The 20,512-nt window shown below is 42.2% G+C and overlaps 1 protein-coding gene across 1 annotated transcript; it reads left to right on the forward strand.

Moving 5' to 3' along the window:
- The first annotated feature begins 894 nt into the window (after positions 1 to 894).
- LOC149333121 (BPTI/Kunitz domain-containing protein-like) lies at positions 895 to 20,049 on the forward strand. The gene is made up of 4 exons (XM_089557648.1): positions 895 to 937; positions 7,353 to 7,403; positions 9,258 to 9,431; positions 19,847 to 20,049. The coding sequence occupies exons 1-4, from the start codon at positions 895 to 897 to the stop codon at positions 20,047 to 20,049; spliced, it is 471 nt and encodes a 156-aa protein (XP_089413774.1).
- Positions 20,050 to 20,512: the final 463 nt, after the last annotated feature.

Raw genomic sequence — 20,512 nt, forward strand, 5'->3', positions numbered from 1 at the left:
CTCCGCCTGTGCACTCGAACACGTGCTTTCGCGGCGCGCTTGCAAAGCGAAGGAAGCATCATCAGGGAAGGCACGCTGCCATAGAGCTGCCGTACGTTATAAATGGCTAGCAGTTGTTTATTATTTATGTGTAGTGTTCCTTATGTACATCACCGTCAGAGAGGGAAAATTAGCTCGTCCTGAAATGTTCTCAAGCACCCACTTGCACAGGCTTGGGAGGTGGGGCCTATCGCATGTGTCGGTTCCAGGTGTTCAGCGGGAGGACATATAAGGGGGACATAAACCGTATGTGCGTAAATAATGTAAAGCGGTCATTCTTTGATACCACGAACGCAAGGAAGCAACACGCGTGTTATTTTAATAACAGACTAAATGAGTTTGCTGAGAAAACTCAGTTACCTACGTATTTTTACCTGAATTTCCGTATATGTGTCGATAACGTTGGCGCACTACATTCTAGATCAATATATATCCCACTAGAATGCATCCTGTGCTAAGGAAGTATGGTTTCTAAAGAATACAATCAGATTACTTTGGTTAGCGCGAAATAGAATGACACAATTTATCACATGCAGTCTAGTGCTGCGTGCCGAGCATTTAGAGCATTTGAAGCCTAACAGTCACAACAATTCTTAGAGGATCCGCGCCTACAGATGATGCTGCCTATCTTCCCAGCCGATCAAGCAGTCGCGTGCTCTGACCCTCCAATAACAGTTGTTCCAGCCAGCATCCGTCAACCTTTTCTTCTTCCTCTTAAAGATAGCCTATCTTAAGCTTCTTGACAATAGCAATACAGCATTTTTGCCAGTGGAGTCTCCATTGAGTGCCGTGCAGCTGTGAAATTACCGCTTCTTTGGTTGTAGTGTGGCATTTCGTTGGATATTCAAAGACGCAATGAAGACTTTCATCCTTCTGGTGCTTTTGGGCGCCATATTCGGTGAGTCGTCTCTCCTTTCTTGCACTGGAACAAATTAGGAATTGGGCAGACAAAAAAACTGCCTCGGCCTCTATCTCAAAACCGCCATGACAGCGAGATGCGAATTTATTAGTTTGAATCCGGCTTGTGGAAAAAACGTTGACAGATAGGATGACGACGATGGATTGCGGAACTCGCCATATTCATCACTGAAATCATAGAATCAGAAACTCACAAAATAGACCTAAAAATAATGGGTGAATATCAGTGCTGTATCCTGTTAGAGAAATCTCTAAAATGCACTACCTCCAGGAAAACAAACGAACTCTACAACTGAAGATATGAAGCATGGAGTGTCGCATGCCATCCACAAAGCCAACGGTTGAGAATCGCATGAAGCAAGAGCTGGCAAAGTGAAGTCTTGCTTAGGTGATCCAAAATGTTCTTGAATGAAGTTAGCTCTTTTTCTTTTTGAATAGTTAAGCGAGGACAGCGTGATGCACATTAAGCTACTGACAAAAGACGGAGTACGCAGGTTTAACGGATATCCAGCGCATCCAGAGCTACGTGAATTCCATGACCATCGTAATGGATGGCAGCTTCCTTTAGCTTTTGCAGTAAACTCGTACTGCGGCGATAGATTTTGCACAGGAAAATGGTCCTGAAATATTTTTATCAAAGGAGATTAGGATTAAGACAAGGAGTCGGACCAGCTGATCTCAGGAAATTGGAAAACTCTCGGGCGGATACTATTGCACAGGTAGGAAAATTTTTTTATTCAGCCTACCAAGTTAGAAGGCACCAGCTTCTGGTGACATCTTTGCGGGGCAAAGATGGTGCAATGGTTAATGACACCAGAAAAGTTTCAATCGAAAGAGCTTTTGAGTGCGTTTCAGTGTTCTTTGGTTCATTTTCTCAAAGCAGGAGCACTGTTTTCATTTACGCTGTGCGTCTATGCCCTCGCATGCACTGTACACGCTGAATGCACGATGAATCGTCTATACTTCAGAAAATTACTTCACTAGGACAATTATATACACAGCGGAGGATGATAATTTGCTGGCCAGTGCGGACAGTTCCAGCTCCCGGACGCTGTAACAAGGCCAAGGGTCTTTCGTTACCCTTATTCTCTCGATTTCGTTGCCAGAATCTGTGTCAGTAACAAAGAGTGAGAGTTATTTAACTCAACAAGAAGGCGAGAAGATATCTAGAAGGATGGGGGAGAAACTATTTTCCAGTTCTAGATTAGTAGGTTAATAAGTTCCTTTTGAAAATTAGACATGATTAGTGTTGATCTATAGTCAATGGAATCAATTTCACGTGCAGCGAAATATATAAGTGCTCGCTAAGAAGTGCCATTTCCTTTAGAGACGCTTATGAATATTTACGTGCTATCAGTAGGCTATTTACACTTAGTAATTTAGTTTAAGATGTACAAATGCAGGTTTCGGAAAAGTTTGTGGTGTGGTGACTGAGGGCGCTAAATTCGGCCCAACGGGTTCCCCTCGTCTTAGAATTGAAGGTATGTGGTCTCTTTTTTTGCCTTGATTTGTTTATAATTTCATGGCTTCTCTTTATTCTACTGGCATTCTTTCCTTCTTTCGTGTTTTCTTTTATGTCACCATGTTTGCTTATTTATCAGAATAGAGAAAGGGAGCTTGAAATGACGGATTGTAGGACGATGAGGTACTTGGAAAGCCGACGATACAATAACGCAGCGTAGACTGTCCAAACGTATGGTAAAAACTAAACTCAGATACAATAGTTTACAAGCACAGTAAAAATTTCAGTCTACTAAAATTAGTGTGAATTAAAATTTTTCGGGCAACAAAAATCGCTGACTAGCAATAAGGCTCTCCACTCAGGTATTTACTAAATACAAGGTGCGGGCATATTTCCATGTATGGCATGGCCATTATTACCACAAAATGAAATGCATGTCGAACAGACTTTCAGCATTGTGAAACACACCGACCAAACATAAGATAAAACCTAACATGCAAAATCATCTCCCGACTTAACGACGCACAGCCATTGAACAGAGCTCGCATACGGCCCTAAAAAAGGGTACAAATGGGGACAAAAAAAATTAACAGCAGTAGAACGCGAGTCTCAAGGAAGCTAGAACGGCTAGATAGTTTAGTTAAATAAATTAAAGAACGTCTGGTAAATTCCTACAATTTTATCTGTTCTACAAACCTGTTCGTCGCTCTTGGTGTAAAAAAGTTAATAACGCGTATTGAGAACATTATGTGGCTAAAATTAATCCTCTCGCCAGGTCAGCGAAGTAGCCTGCCCTTGTTACACCCTTCTAAGAGCGCTAACGCAGTCAACAACAAAAGGTAGTCGCATACTGAACTGTCCTGTTTTGGAGGCGCCGAACTATCTGCACTGCAATGGGCAGCATTACAGGAACACAGTTTTTGTAACTATTTAGTATTACCGAGGTAAAGAGGCTAATCGGCTGAGCGATGCAGTAAATGGCGGCGGCAAAAAGCTTAGTTAATGAATTGATAGCCATAAAATATAGCTGGCTGGTCTTTTAGAGCAAAGTTCTCAATGATTGTTGTTTCATTAGCTTAGGGAAGAATGTAGACATATCTACAAACTTCCGCGCCCTGCAAACGGTACTCTCTAATCAGGAATATCAGTGGATAAATGTTATAAAAGCGACATGTACTCACAGCAAAGGAATTTGAAGCAACGGCAGCCTATTTTTGCTTTTATGGCTTGAATACTTTCATAATACTTTCAGGCCTAGAATAAAAAATAAAAAAGCAATCTTTTCGCCTCCACCTCAACGTTTTACATTACGTGGGAAGTTTTACCTCAACAAAACTTGATATTTGGGAAAAAATTTCCATGCTGGATTACACACAACTTTTTCCGTGGTACCTTCAATTTCGTTAAAAATGTGCATGTTGCCTTTAGTAAACTATGTCTGGCGATGACATTCGTATTGGCATCTGCAATTGCAGAGCTTCATTAGAATATATATCCCGTACTGCGGGGAAGAACAGCACATTGTTATAATGTTTTGCATGCGGCTGTGCGCATCAAGTTTCGGATCGCATTATATCATTGCTATAATAGCTCTGTAGAAGTTGCGAATATTAAACAGTGATTTGTCAATGCATAAGCTTGATGTCCATATCTTTTTGTCGCGTTAATTCCGGTTTTCCTGACATTCGCAAATATTCGATTCCAGTAGCAGTGCGCACTTTACATCTTGCGTAAACAGGCGTCTTGTTATTTGATTCATTTTCATCGCTGCTGTCACATTGAAGGTTCTCTCCCGATGAGCGAGCTCGGCAAGTTTGGACCGACAGGTTCTCCACGTATTCAGCTCCAAGGTTTGTGAATAACTCTTCTTACTTTACCAAGAAGTGCCAATAAAAAAAAAGAGCTACTCCTTCCCATAAATTCAGCTAGAAGTGCCCACGTTTATTCGAGAACCGACAGTTGTTTCTATTATTATGAGGAAGCATTTTCTCTGTACACTGCACCTGCCTAAGGAAAAGAGGGCATCCTTGATTGAGAAGTAGTGCGAATATATTTGGAAAATACAAATAAAAAGGAGCCAGTTAGAAGGAAGATTTGCAAGACGCTATCTTTTTTCTTAGTACTGCTTTTCACAAGGGAACGACTCTGCAAACCAGGTGAGAAAATGGAGACGTAGAAAACACACCGAGAAAAGAAATGTATTGCTTTTAGAGGTAATAAGTTGTATTTTTTAGAGACGAAGAACAGAACTTTTTAGCCCTGAAAGCACGATACCAATTTTTCGAAAAGCAGTAATGTTTGGAAAAAGTAACACTTTTTAAGCCTATAATTAGCAGAAAATAGTCATGGTTCCTGACTACTTTAGCGGTATTTGTTTGTGAAAGAGACTACGTAAGTTGTGGCGAGAAGCGCGTTCGCTTCAGTCCTAGAAACGGTAACGAACATGGTTGTGGGCAGCAAACGAAAAAAAGGAAAGGAAAAATAATACACACGCAAGAAAATTGCGAGAAAAAATGGCTAAAAATTTGGCTTAGCTTTAGGCAGTGATCAAGCAGAGAGGAATGAATTGATGCAGGAGTTGTCGAGTAAGACAATAATTTTCGTGCAATTAGTGCATGATGAACGTTAAATGCCACGCTGCAAGTTACTTCGGCATCATTAAAAACAATGTACGTGCGAGAAAGAGCGCCCTAGCCGGGGCTCTCGTATTAGGGAGCAATGAATGTTATTACGTCCAGAGGTCAGCACAAGTAAATAGCCACAAAACGTGAATGCATTTCCTCTCGGCACCGCATGTCCATGCGCACCAAAACTCGCGCAGGAACATGAATGTTTTTCACTTACAGCTTAGTTCATCGGCGTTTAACACCATCTTTGAAAACGCTCTTCGATATGACGCAACGCTGAGGCTGCGCAGTAGTATGGCTCTATTGCTTGTGAGGCCGCGAATCTGTTGCTTGCAAAGCCACGAAGTGCGTAGGCGCTAGGATTACGCTCCCGGCCAGTCAAGTAGGCAACGATTTTGCTAGGCTCTGAACCTTCGAATTAGTGATTTCGCATCAAAAACAAGTTCGTCACATGATGAGTGCACGAAAGAACTGTTCTGTGTTGGAAAGAACTGCAATAGTGAATGAAATCAAAATTTGGGCTAGCTAGAGGCCGTTCATGATGGAAATACGTTGGCGCAAACTAAACCAGGCACAAAGAAAAAGAAGACACAGGACGCGCGCGTGTTCTGTGCCCCAGCTACAAGAAAACTATCGTGCTAAGCCATCTATAATGACCACTAATGATAGAGGAATTGTGTCCAAACAGTTTGAAATGTATTTGCCAGCTCAACTACGAGTTCCATGACCAATGTACACTACTTCTCAACGACTATGGTGAAATGGAACTTTGGCGTCAACACTCAATAGAATTTCTATTGTAATGACTCCAGACACCGCCTGTTCGTATTGTAACTCCTAGAAAGTCGTCTTGTTTTTTTAAGTCTTTATAAGGTGCCTAACTAGCCGCCTCGGTTGGCGAGGCCCCTAAGGGGAGAAACACATAAACGTCTATGGCTGAACCATTCGCATGGCTGAACCCGAAGTGAAGCTGAAGGTGCTCAAGGGGTAGAGCATCTACCTCATACGCGGAAGGATCTTGATTTGTAGCTCGGTGCCCCCAAACCTTCCTGTTTTTCGGATGGAACGAACATCCTTCACATATGCGCTAAAATTTTTAGGGAGACATGCGCACGGAAGGATTTAGTCTATTTTTCCCAACGCTACGTTTTGACACTCGGGCACGAATAACGCCGTTTTAACAGAATGCAATGCAGTTCCATTATACTTATGCCCTATGTCAACTGCAACAAAACCGATGCTTACTCTCACAACAGCGCCTTGCCTCGAGGAGCAAATTTAATAAGGCTGGTAAAGGAAGTTAACGTAGCCTGAACTCAGTAAACGACAAACGAAGCGACCAGCTGAGAACCATTACAACCTGTCAAGAGGCTAATTCGATTATTTTATATGGCCTCTTAAAAAACGTAATATTGCTTATAAATATTGCCCGAGGCCCACATCCCATGTTTTCTGCTAGCAACAGCGGCAACTTTGCACTGTGTTATAGTTTTTAGAGGTCCGTATAGAAGTAACAGTCGAGATGTGCTTTTGAGAAGGATATGAAAGGCAGAATATTGGAGTTGACAATGGTACGTGGTTACAACAGATGCACTCATAAAAATATGTTGTGCTGAGAAGTTATTGATGCATCGTGATGGGGACTGGTCTCGAAGGAATCGAAACCGGTCGCAAGATTTTATTAGTACTCCAACAAATTCCCAAGAAGGCCTACTGTAACTTGTGAGTTGATGCGGCAAACAGGACAACATGATGCCGGTGCCGACACATCCACATTGCGCTCTCGTAACTTGGCGTATTGGGCCTTTCGTTTAAGCATTAGAGAGGCGTAACGAAGGTCAAGGCCATGATGATGCGTTCGTCATTTTGGCGCATGTTCTTGTTGGTCCTCGGGCCCATCACGCATATGTCACATACGACCTGGTTTAGATCCATAATAGTAGAAGTCCTGTGTCTGCCTTCGTTGTAACGCTGGAAAGTCGTCACATCTTGTCGCCAAGTGTTACCAGTGTATTTAAAGGCTTTAAAACATTGTTTAAGACGATGCTAGAAAATTTAGCTCCATACTTCTATTTCAATTTTGAATGCATTATCATCTACAGATCAGTCATGTAAATCTGTGCATCTGCTATAACTATATCACTATACCACAACATCCCTATATCACTACTATACACTTCCAGGAAACTAATGTGCTGATTTCGTAGCGTGAGAACAGTATGCCTTTTCTTTTGCAACTTTCCATCGGCACCAGCGTCCTAGCATGTCAACTCAATTCTGCTCCACATTTTTCCTTCTTGTTGCAGAGGACATGGGTCTTTCCGCCCGGATCGCATCTGCGGCTGCTTCAAACCCTCGTGAGTGATCTGCCCGTAACGAATGCCGAGAAATGTGTAGCATATGCCGGCTGCGAAAGAAAGAACTCATCTTAAATATACTGCGCGCCTGGCAGAATTAGCTGTGAAATTTTTATTTTCAAGATTTGCAGTTGCTTACCCTGCACATTCAGTGAAAACTAAGCAATGTTAACATAGAGAGCTCTTGCATTTCCGCAATCCGCACCAAAAATGGCTTGAGAAACTTTTGGGAGTACGTAATACATTTCTTTTCTGAAAAACACAATTTCTTTATCGTGATATATGATTACCATAATATTTCTTTCGTAAGAATTAGACACTACAAAAACGTGCTAGCATTAAATATTAGGTAGAGATAAAATCCTTTTAAAGCAATTATTTAAGCTGATGCTGCTTGAAAGCAGAAGGTGCTATAATCACCTGTCCTTCAACCTTAAACCTAGCATAGGCCACTTCCAGTTGGACAAAGCTTTTGGTGTCGTGGTTACATTATATCATGTCTGTTATATCCCATTTAAAACTTGCCTCCTATCTCACTCCAACGAAATTTCGTTAGTATGCCGTTGTGATTTTGCATATCGAAATGAATGAACTTTCCCGTGTAAACTGCCTAGCGAATTAACTTCACGTTATTTTCAACTCTTTGTACAAAATTAAAATGTAACACACCGGTTTTTTAGCTTTTGGAAAGTCTTGAGTGAAGTTCGTTCGCAAGTCCTTTTGTATAACTACCTTGCCTTTCTCATTAAATCACGTATAGGCATATATAATGTCCCATGCATTTTGTTCACAATGAGCTGAAATTTCATGGCGAAGGAATTAACAATGTAGCTTTAGAGTGATATCATCCCTTTATAAAGCTGGCAATGGCCCTTAGGAAAGGTACCTAATAATATGCAAGTTTAACATTCATCTTCACATAACTGATGGCCAGTGATGCCATGACTAGGGCAACATGCAGGGTTGGGAAGGCCTCTTAACGAATTATGAAAGGGGTCCATTCAGGCCGTTGCAGCCTTGTTTCGATGATAATTTAAGACGCCGAGGACATCTACATTCATGATTTGATCTCAGTAAAGATTTATTTTAGCTGTGTTTATAGCTCTTCAGTAGTGAAATGCGCATTTACTGATGAAACTTAGGCGTGCAAAAAAAAAACATTTCTTTGGCGCAATTCCATTCAAACGAATGGCGTCATTTAAATAATTTAAACAACGGTTTCTCAGTTTTTGGAAGCCAGTGATTGCGTAGATTAGTCTCAGACATCCGCGCCCCCCCAAAAAAAATTCTGACGTCGTGACAGTTTTTTTTTCATTGCGGTCTATTGCCGGCAGTACCCCTGTCACATTTCTGAGATCTTTCACGCATATACATCAGCTTCGCTTTCTGTGAACTAAAGTAATATAGGAGCCATTCTAAAGCGGCAATGCATCGATATTGGCCAGGTTATTTCTCTTCAGTGGCCTCTGCGGCAAAAGCACCCAAGCACTGATATTTCAGAATACACTGAGAAAACCAAAGACGTGAAAATAAATCAGAAGCCCCCAATTACGACGTGAGTCCCAGCCGACTTCATTACTTCCACAAGTAAAATCTCCCTGACCGAAACATTTAGTAGTGCCCGAAGCTACATTTTCATATATTACAGCGCCTGTACTTGTAACGGCGCCTCAAGAAGAACGGATCTATACGAACTGACAAAGAATACGTTGGGGCAACCGAAAAGGAAATAAACATAATAAGTCCCTGCCTGCACCACATACGTACAACAGGCTTTATACGAACTGACAACCGTTTTTTGAATGACCCCTATGCTACACCCCACGACAACACGCATGCATATTGCGCTTGCAGCCTGGATGCATCCGGAGTGCCGCCAACCCGTGGTTCCAGGACCTTGCGTGGGCTACCTTGAGCGCTATTTTTACAACATCACAGCTAAGACTTGCGAAAAGTTCATCTACGGAGGCTGTAAAGGCAATGACAACAACTTCCATACGCTCGCCCAGTGTGAGACAGCATGCTACGGTAAGGACATTCTTTTGTTTTTGGTCGAGAATAACTTACCATAGGGAATTGCAGAGCACTGTCAAGGCCTAAATCCAACTCTAATACAATGCTCATAAAGTACAGCATTTGGCGTGACGCCCTATTCATTGGTGTACGTGTTTCGGTTCCTCATTCGAGTTGATCTCGAAGATCATTAACTTTTTAGCTGCAAGTGATCATCGTTGCAATGTTATTTATAAAAAGGATCAAGCACCCCCATTCTTGCCGGCTTTGTTCTGTGTTCGTCCTTTGAAATGCTGTGGTTCTATGTTTTAAAACATCCGTGCACAATCTAGTCTTGCAGAGTGCTTTATTGAATGCCAAGGCTTTTCAGCAATTGAGAAAGAGCAGCCAATACGAGAAAAACAAGAACAACACAATAGCATTCAGAGTACGCTCAGCAAGCGAGCGGGTCATTTTAAGTGGTGACAACAAAGTCACCGCCGCAGTCATGGTCTCCTGCTCCGCTGCCCTTCGGCAGGTATTTCCATGGTAACCTTTTAACAGCCAATGAGTTAATGAAGCTTGATTCCCTAGCGATAACAGAGGGCGGGAGCACTTGCAGGGGTTGGGTTGCGCACTGTAAGCCGCCCATTTGAGAAAGCCACCTATCCAATCTGCAATTGGAGCCTTCCAAAATTTGTGCCTATTGATAACAGAGGTGCTTTCCCAAAACAAGACTGATAATAAAATCTGAAATAACCTAAGGAGCTCGGCGAACGGTAATACGTGACGATGTCCGGTGTTTGAAGCCATTGGCAGCACCGCTGCTGGCTGAGGAGTATGAATAAATTAATAAATCCAGGTGCATGAACTGACTTCTTTTAGTGAAGTGAGCGAACAAGCTTTTATTGCGAAAAAGGAAACCGAAACGGATTGTCGGCGGAGTCCTCAGTCCAGGACTGCAGTAGCTTCCATCGATGGTTTCGCGATGGAGACAATAGTGCCTCCTTGTCTCCCAATGTGCCGCTGGCCAGCGTTGAATTGAATTGAATTGAATTGAATTGAATTTATTTTTCCAGAACATCTGGAAGGATTTCCAGGCAAAAAGCTGCTTTCGCAGCTTGACTGGGCCCGGAAAACCGTTACATACAGTGGCTTAGACTTTTAAGGTGATTGAAATAAACATAAACAAGATACAACAAAAGGAGAACAAAAGTACACACTATTTGAATACAAACAATAAAATACACTTACAATGAACTATACATACATTAAAGCAGAGTACACACATCAAGTTGTATAAAATGATCAAATATTTTAGAACATAGTGCATCTAGAGAATCAGAAATACATAATAAGTGCAAGAAAACAAAAACATCACATATCAACAAAATACCGTCGCAATTTTTTGAATCTGAAATCTGTGGTATGTTTATATTTGTTAAGTACATGCGGAAGATTGTGTTGCAGTGTTTGTAGTTTATAATTAGTCCTAAAATGAGGAACAAACCAAGTATCCGTGCTGCGGGTATTAGCTGAGGTATGTTTAGTTTTTAAGGACGCTGTTTCTGTAATAAAGGCCTTGTAAGAACTATTAGAAAAATAAAACAAACGTAACATCCGGAAGTCGTACATGTGGTCAATGCTGATGATGTGATATAATGGAAAGAGAATGTTTGTTGAGGATAAGTAGTGTACATTCGCGATGTGACGAAGGGCTTTCTTTTGGAGGCGCAGAATCATCGCGATATTTGCTTTCGTAGTGGTTGCCCATATTAAACTGCAATAATTAATATGAGATTCGAAGAGTGCATAATAAATTTGTCGCTTAACCTTTGAGGGTAGCAGCGTGCGGCATCGTGACAGTGCTCCTGTTGTCGCAGCGAGCTTTTTACAGATGTTATAAACCTGCGTATCCCAGCTAAGATTAGCTGAGAAAACTACTCCCAGAATTTTATGCTCATGCACAATTTCAATCTCATTATCAGCATATCTAATTGCGTGTTGAATTTTAAGTGGTTTATTTTTTGCCCGGAAGATAATTGCTTTTGTTTTTGCTGCATTAATATTTATCTTGTTGCTCTGCGACCAGAGCAAGAGCTTGTCAAGCATATCATTGCATTTTAATACTAATTTGGGTACACTTTGGCCAGAAAATAACACTGTGCTGTCATCTGCATATATTATGAACTTCGCCGTTTGGTCCAGTGTAACAATATCATTTATATATAAATTAAATAATAAAGGCCCCAAAACACTTCCTTGTGGTACGCCATGAGTAACTGTTAAAAAGCTTGACTGTTCTCTATCGATGCATACGCACTGTTTTCTACCACTGAGATATGATCGAAACAGTTCCAGTGGTATGCCCCGAATTCCGTAGAGTGAAAGCTTATGCAGTAGTATATCATGATTAAGACAATCAAAAGCTTTCGTGAAGTCAATAAATAAACCTAAAGTATAATTGTTATTTTCTATATTTTCTAGTATATTTTCTTTCAGAGTCAATAAGGCTGTCTCGGTTGATCTATTTTTCCGAAATCCATGTTGAGCATTGGTTAGCACATTATGCTTATCTAGAAAAAGAATTACTCGATCATAGATTAATTTCTCTAGCCCCTTTGAAAATATTGGGAGGACAGATATTGGCCTGTAATTTGAAACCAAATTTTTATCGCCTCCTTTATGAACTGCAGTTAATCTAGCTTTCTTCATGGCAATTGGAAATATGCCCGTTTCAAGGACCAAGTTATAGATATGAGTTAGAACAGGAAGAATATGCTCCAAAACATATTTAACAGGCTTTACTTGGATATTGTCTACATCTAATGCTGCACTGTTGTTCAAATGCATAAATTTTGTGTAGACCTCTGATTCATTAGTTGGGTGCAAAAACAAACTTTCAGGAACACTATGAATAGCCATATCCAAACTTACTGGGTTATTTTCTCTTGGCACAGATTTGATAAAATGTTCATTAAAATGTTCCGCGAGTGCCTTTCCAGTCAATTCGGAGTTGTTAAAAGTTAATCTGTTTGGCTCTGTGTTCTTCGTTCCGCGACCTAATACCTTGTTTACTACTTTCCAAACGATATTCGGGCTTTTTCGCGCGATATCAGTGAATAATTCCTGGAAGTACACTTTCTTGGCCCGCCTCAATTCGGCATTCAACCTGTTTCTGGCTGCTTTAAAACTGTCTAGGTCGGCAGGTGAGCGCGTACGCAGAAAAGCATGATAAAGAGCATTCTTCTTTGTGATCGCGCCTAGGTGAGCCCTTGTGACCCACGGTTTCCTTATCTTTTTTGGTCGCTTAAAGCTCCTAAATGGAAAGTGTTTTATGTATATCTGCACGAAGATTTCAATGAATGCGGTATAGGCAACACTTGGATCTCTAATGTGAAGTATGAACGACCAATCATAAATGGCGACATCATGTTTGAATGACTGCAAAGCCAGGTCTGTTATGTACTGGAATGCAATCGGGCAAGAAGCCTCAGTTTTAGCTCTTGTTTCTGAGTTGTAGACCATAAAGACCGGACAGTGGTCACTAATATCTGATGTAATAGTACCAGCGTCGGAAATGACCGTCTCTATGTTCGTTATCAGTAAATCAAGTACAGACGTACTAGATGTCGTGACGCGAGTTGGTGTTTCAATTACATTTGTGAAACCAGAGCTATGAAGCGTTGTGATAAGGTCATTTGCAGTAGTATTATGTTGAGAAATGTTAATATTAAAATCACCCCCGCAAATTAGTCTCAGGTCATTAACAAGCATGTAGTCAAGAAGTATGTCAAAGAAGGAAAGAAAATTCGAAACATTGCCGTCCGGGGGCCGGTACACAACTGTAACCGCTTCCTGCTTACATTTCAAAGTTAATATTTCAAAATCATTGCATGACTTTGAAAACTCTGGAACTATCTCGTAGTCATGGGCAGAATCAACATATATAGCAACGCCACCGCCGCGTTTACCAAACCGATTGATAAAAAAGTTTCTATAACCTTCCAGGCAAAGCATATTACAGTGCTCATAGTACCAAGTTTCTGTCAACATTATTATCTTAAACTTGAAATTAAATTCATCTAGAAAACTACTAATGTACTCATCCTTGTTACAAGCAGAACGCGTATTGATATGTAAAACAGGGTTTTGTATGGATAGGTCAAGTTTTATGTTTTGTGGCACCGCAAACTCGTGATAGCGCATTTTCGATAGACGCGGTATCGTTGCTCTCCTCTAAACGTAGCCTAGCAGATCTTTTCAAGGTCCTTTTCATTTTCTATTTGCACAGCATCAGTGCCGTCTGCCCGCTTTGCGAAAATCTTTCCATTAACCGACCAGACCGACTTCCATTGATGCTCCCGTTTCCTTTTGGCAGCCAGGCCAAGCAAACGTTTCAAAACTGGGCAAAGGTGTTCATTCACATATATAGGGTCACTTCCTTCAAGTCCTACATCGGTGTTTGTGAGGCGCATTTTCTTTGCTTTTCTGAGCGTTTCATCGCGTTTCGCTCGTGATTTGAACTGGACTAGAATGTTTGGTGTTTTTCCTTGTCGGGCGGGTAAACGATGACAACTCTCTATGTCAGCTTCAGAAATAGGCTCACTGATAGCCTTCCCAAGTTCGGAAACTATCTCCAGAACACTTTCACTCTCTTTCTGTTCTACACCCTGTATTTCAATGTTTGCCTTTCGCGAGTACATCTCTAGACGAACAAGGCGTTTCTCTAGTTCTACAGTGTTTAGCTCGAGGGTCCCACATTTGGAACGAAGCATTTCATTCTCTTCTTCTAGCTTAGAGTTTTTTTCAATTTCATTGTCCAGTTTTTTCTGGAGCTCCTCGAGTGTTTCGTTCGCATATGTAAGGGCTTTGTTTGTCTCGATTTGCTCAGCTCGTATTTCCCGAATTTCATTCCTTAGACTCCGCTCAACTGATTCTTTCATCGTCTTCATTTCTTGTCGGAGCTCCTCTTTAAGCTTGACAAATTCTGCTCGCAAATCATCTTTCACTTTAGCCAGCTCTTTCGACATCTTTGAACAACAACAGATTTCAACTTGTTTTCAACTTGGCAGTGGGGACGACGTAGATAATTAATCAAACAGCAGCAGTACGCTGTAAGCACTAACCTGCAACAGGGCAGAAGAGCGGGGTTTAGCCGATGTGAATTCACGTCGTCGCCACTGCCATGTGAAGCTGGGGGCGGTGACGGCTTGGCTTTATAGGTTTCTTCTCGTCGCTCGATGCGATGCGCAGATAGCCAGTGGCACGGACGATGACGCTTTGCTGTCGATGTGAAGGAAACAGCTATCTCCAACTTCTCCACCATCGTGTTCGGTGGCATTGTGTGGTTGTGTTTAGCAGTCCGTGTAACGTCTGTAAATGCGGGAAGATCACCACATCATGGACATGTATTGTTCGGTGTATGCGGTATAGGTAGTGGAGATTGGGCACAGTGTGTTTTGATGCGTCTTAGGTGGTAGGGGTCCACCGGGAAAAGTTGCTTATGTGGCGGGGGGTAGAGACGCCGATTTAGGCGGAAGGTCTCTAGGCGGGTGGAAAAATTGGTTGAGAGGGCTTGAGGGTAGAGCTCGTGTGCTCCGCTCTATAAGTATTGTCTCGAGCTACGGCGTCAGCCCCCGAAACCTGCATCTCCTGGGATTTAGGTGGTGGGATTATCATGCTGGAGTTGACGGCCTAGAACACGGAGAGCATTGGGCGGGACACGACCACTAGTGTAGGTCTGACGGTGGGTGCGCTTGCCATAATATTAGAACTTGAGGGCAAGCACTCGGGTGAGTGATTTTTTTCCTCTTTAGGGTGGTCGGGAATTTGGAGCATAATTAGGCGGGAGAACGAGGGGGGGGGGAATAGGGATGATTTCTTATTTGCCCGGTGCGCATTGCTTACCGCTGACCTGGAAAAAATTCTCGACCATAGTGATGGCTGTTTGTTTCGGCTTGCTTTTCGGCAGCGAGGGATCCTCGAGTTCACCAGAGGGTAATTTCATGCGCATAGATGCATACCTGGTATAGCCATGACTATGCTGAATAGGAGTGGTAATAGGACAGCATCTTAAGTAGTCAATTTCGCATGTGTTGGGAAGAGAGATCTAGTAGAACCGATGCCTGTTGTAATAGTAGCGCAGTAGCACTACTACCCACATTCTTGCAAAAATCCGGTGTCTGAAGCCGACCGACAGGGGAGGGGAAGGGCACAGCTGTGGCGCAGATGAGCGAATCAGAGGCGCGCGCCATACAGGATGTCACCGCCAAAACTGCCCCGATAGGACCGAGGAGAACTATGCAATATCCCAAAGCAACAGAAGAACACGAACAACTTCGCCTCGCTTTGCATTCGAGCTAGGCGTGTTTGGACACGTTCTACCGTGGCTCTGCTTCTCTGGTAGGCACGGAGGCTAAACTGGTGCCGCCCAGGTTGTCTGTCGAAGAGTATCGCCGTGGGCAATGACGGGAACAACAAAGGGCAAAATGAGAATCAATGGAGGTAGATGTCGCGGATATAAGGGACACCATGAATTGGAACCACACTGGCAGCATGTGCGGAGAAGACGTTAACAAGAAACCGATTGGACGCGATGGCGGCTTACCGGGAGTAAAAACCAGAAGAACGCGTGGATGAAAATGCTGCAGCGAGGAAACGCTTCATCCGTGAGTTTTTGGAAAACCAATTCGGGTCTTCGTGCTCTGCATTTCACAGACATTGACATCAGCGTGACTTGAAAACTTTGGCGCCAATGTGTAATCTTTGAGACACAAGCATAACCATCTAAAAAAGAAAGTGTGACAGTACGATATTCCGTCATTAACCTAGTTAAACAGACTGCAATTATCTGATGGCTAGTGACGCTAGAAAATAAAACTTTACCTCTCCTTTTTCCTTTCCCAGTAAAAAATGGTTCTTTTGCGAAAAATAGGGGAAGATAAGACCGACGAAGACCGTTAATCTATCCTTCGGCTTGGGGTGCGCTGTAAATATGAGCGCTCAATTTCCACTAGTAGTAGCTTCTGAGTGTTTCATCACCTTCTTCATAAGTGTCAACCATCGTCACCTGCATATCATGGGCAGCCTACCGTGGCAGGCACATCAAGCTCGTTGTCCTGCCCATCTTTCTTGTGACTGTCTTGTGCTTTGCGCTAACTTACCAAGAACTATGCACCGATTAGCCCAGCAACAACTGTTACTTTTGTATTTCACTGTAAGTAGGGTCCTCTTATTGATTATAGGACAAAACTCCACCGAAGCTGCAACAAACTCTCTAAACGCATACAAGCCAGCTCTCCAAATGGTCACCTTATTTCACTGGCACACATTACCTCACTCAAAACTTCCTCTTCGATAAGGGTGGTCTAAAGCTGCCACTATTCCGCTCTCGGATGCGGCACACGCATCATGGAGACTTTTGTACTGACAGTACATTTCAATACTGTTAAATCATTGCTACAATGACTTTGTCCATTGCCCTAATCAAGCCGTTTTTTCCTTTTGCCTTTGTTCTGATATCACTTGATGTTGAATAAAGATAAAATCATTTCACTCTGTACGCGCGATCAAAATCGTCTTGGAGGGCTTGGTAGAACGATCACAAGTGACGAACTGTTGTTTCTGTGCAGGGATTCTGAGTCGATCCGCAGCCAATGACGCAGAGGCATTTGAACTACCATGGTGGCCATGTAAGTACACTTCGATGGCGCACATGCTAAAATAAGAAGGGCCGCCGTGGTTCGAAGAGGAAATGTTGACCGCGTGAGCATCGACAGGTGCACTTGCCCTGCAGTGGAAGTAATCGAATGGCGTCGCGATGTTCGCTCGCCACGCCAGCAACATGCTGTAAGCAGCACATTTGGCCGGTCTAAACATTTATATTTAAAGAAAGAAAAGTTTGAACTCTAATTTTATCATTTTTTTGCCACATTTTTATACCTGAGACAGTGAGCTACTGGAAGCTCTAAGGGCGCATACCTCGCGGTGCCAACAAGCGGCAAGATATCCTTGCTGAGGACTGGCGAGGATAATTGAATGACTTAGACTTTACTTGACAGGCACGACTTCATTTGACAGGCCTTCTCAAGACACGCCAGCAATGAAGCTGATGTCATTGAACAAGAGAATATTTGGTGTGCCCTGCGAAAAATCCTCTCCTTGACATCATTATATTACCTTAAACGCGCAAAAAAGGTCTCTCATTCTCCATGAAAAACACGTAACCTGTACGAGCTTCCGCTACTCCTTACCCAAACATTATTATACACACTTTCCGATAGTATTATCTGTTATCCCCAGATAGAGTCCCCTACTATCACAACCACTCTCCTTCGGTGACGTAGCATAAAGAACCAGCTCACCGCAGCAGTCAGAACGTGTTCTTTTTCTCCTCTTGACCCCATCCAAGGCAACGTTAACTCACGCTGCTGTCTTCTAGTCTATTATTGTCTTCCTGTATCTGCTATTCATGACCTGGGAGGGCTCGGAGACACAAAACACGTCGTTCCATCCCTTATGGCTTCTGGAACAACGTGCGGTCATTTCTTCGCGACAGTCGATGTACTCTTTTACCGCTTCCCAGACCTCTATGATGTTCTCGAACACTTGTTCTTTGGTCCAACTGGTGTGCATTACTTTATTTTTCGACATTCACGTTAAGTTATATCCTACATATAGTTTTCAGTGCCTCTACTGTCCCCTGTGACTCCAGTCCTCTCGTCTGTTTCATATCATGTGAACAACCACAGCAACTGCAGTTTTGCTAATGGCCTTCGCTTTGCAATACATAGCCCTTCTGAATTCAACTGTTTAGGTACATCCTGTAAAGATACACTAAATAGCATCGGAAAGGCTGTGCTACTTCTATTTGCTCGCGGCGGTTCGAAGTCCCTGCACTGTCTCTCTATAGGCTTAATTAACATTCAGCCATATTGTTATTACGTATTGTCTTACGCATTCGCAGTGAATTCTTATTCCGGAGCGTTAAAGGTGATGATGCCTCATGTATAAGAGAAAGATAGGTTTGTAGCACAATATTTTACGCTCATTCAACATATGTTCTTTTATTTTGTCTTCAGCTACCGCTTTCTAAGCCTTACATTTTTTTTGTAAGGGTTTAAGTTATGAGAACTCACTTGTTCTGAAATTTTGAGACTCACTAAAAACCTAATTTATATTGATAAATTCAGAATAAGCTTTGAAGAAGAAGATGAAAAAATCGCTTCGTATTCGGAGCAAATAATGGTGATAAGAAAAAGAGTTGGCTGGAGTAGCGCATGTAAAGCAGAGGAGACATTGTCAATAATCTCCAAGTATATCAAAGCATCGCTACACCAAAGCATCAAGTCAACGCTAAGCATAAGGTTTGCACAAACTCTATACACCCTACATTACGTTACATGTAAACTGCTGTGTCTTGCTAGGTTGCGGAAGTAAAGTGCAGTCATGCTAAATTGCAGACTGATTATGAGTAATGACCACGTACACTTTGTATAAACTCTGCACACCTTACGTTACGTCATTTGTGAGTGCTGAACCATGCTACGTTGCATAAGTATTGTACTAGGTCGTGCTACGTTTCACAGTGATTATGAGTCATGACTCTGTCTACGCGTCATGACCGCGCACACTTTGTATCCACTCTATATCTCTTGCATTCAATTACGTGTAAAATGCTCATTCATGAATGATGCAGAATGAATGTGTCATGACTATAAACTATGAGTCATGGCTTTCATAGGTTATAGTAAGTTACGTTTCGTCATTCATGTCTACACATGTTCGTTTACATGTGCTGTGACTTCGTACATCGGCGTTCTGTAATTCTCCGAATTTCGTACCATATACAGCGGACACCGGCTTTGGTGCTATGGGATACATAATTCTTTCGTATTAATACAGATGTATGTATGACCTGAAACAATGTTACAGACGCGTCAAAAAATTCAAGTAGGCATGCTGTCAATATCATCGACTTGCACAGCAATGCATTGTCAGTCTTATATAGAAAAGCAGATTAAAACATAAAGATGTAGAGAGCAAGAAAGGAAAGAAATATTGCGAGTAGCAAATTACATATTAATCTGTGCATTTCTTACACATATCTTAAAAAGCGCAAAAAAAAAGAATAAAATATGCGCTCTTAATTTACCAAGCGAACGCACATTATCACTGCGCGTCGTATAATTCAAAACATAAGGCAGAACATTCTTATCGGCAACATTATGGCATTAAAAACACCATTTAAGAAGGCCCGTTTGTGTTTTAAGTTTTTTTTTAACGGACTCCCCGTATGAGGCGTTATATTTGTTGTGAGTGTGGGATCCGAGAGGTTTGAAGCGTGCAGTTAATTTTTTTTACTCTTTTTCCTATTATTTACCCTCCATTTCGTCGGCAACTTTTGTGGCCGAGAAAACGTGGTATTGTTTGGTCACGTTTCCGTGCAGTGTCACCTCCTGAAGACTGCACCTACCCTGCTGAGACAGGACCCTGCATTGCTTACGAGCAACGCTTCTTCTACAACACGCTCACCAAGAGGTGCGAAGTTTTCACCTTTGGCGGATGCGGTGGCAACGCGAACAACTTCCGCACTGCCGCTGTCTGCCAGAAGAAATGCAAGACGATCTGGAACGTGCTGCCCCGCGCCTAAAGGAAAGAGTTACCGTGTTCATCAGCCTAACGCTGTTTAAATTAGCCTACCAGTGTTAGAAAATACAGAAATTTATATATTCTCACTACCACTGTATTAATAAAGCTCGAATTGGCGCGGCAACATTTAGGCGAAAGATTAACCTTGAAACAGCGAGCTTTGAATGCTATCCTCACGACTGAGCAATTTGTACAAATTTGGAAATAAAATGAAGCTTGTGAATAAAGCTATTGCCAAGTATAGAATCCTAAGTTCTCGACTCCTCAAGTTACAACGGAACGTTCAAGAATTAGGCTCACTAGAGTAGAACTGTCAATAATGGAGTTTGAAATACAAAAGTCTGATGACGCTTCATATCAGCTAACCATAAATGAGGAATGGTCCACTGCATATTTCTTGTAAAGAAATAATTCATAAAGTTTGGCCGTTGGCCTTTCGACTTCCATTTAACATACACGCCCGT

Source organism: Amblyomma mixtum, chromosome 8 (genome assembly GCF_055824585.1).
Source record: "Amblyomma mixtum isolate Tamu chromosome 8, ASM5582458v1, whole genome shotgun sequence".
In the NCBI taxonomy this organism is placed as follows: Eukaryota; Metazoa; Arthropoda; class Arachnida; order Ixodida; family Ixodidae; genus Amblyomma; species Amblyomma mixtum.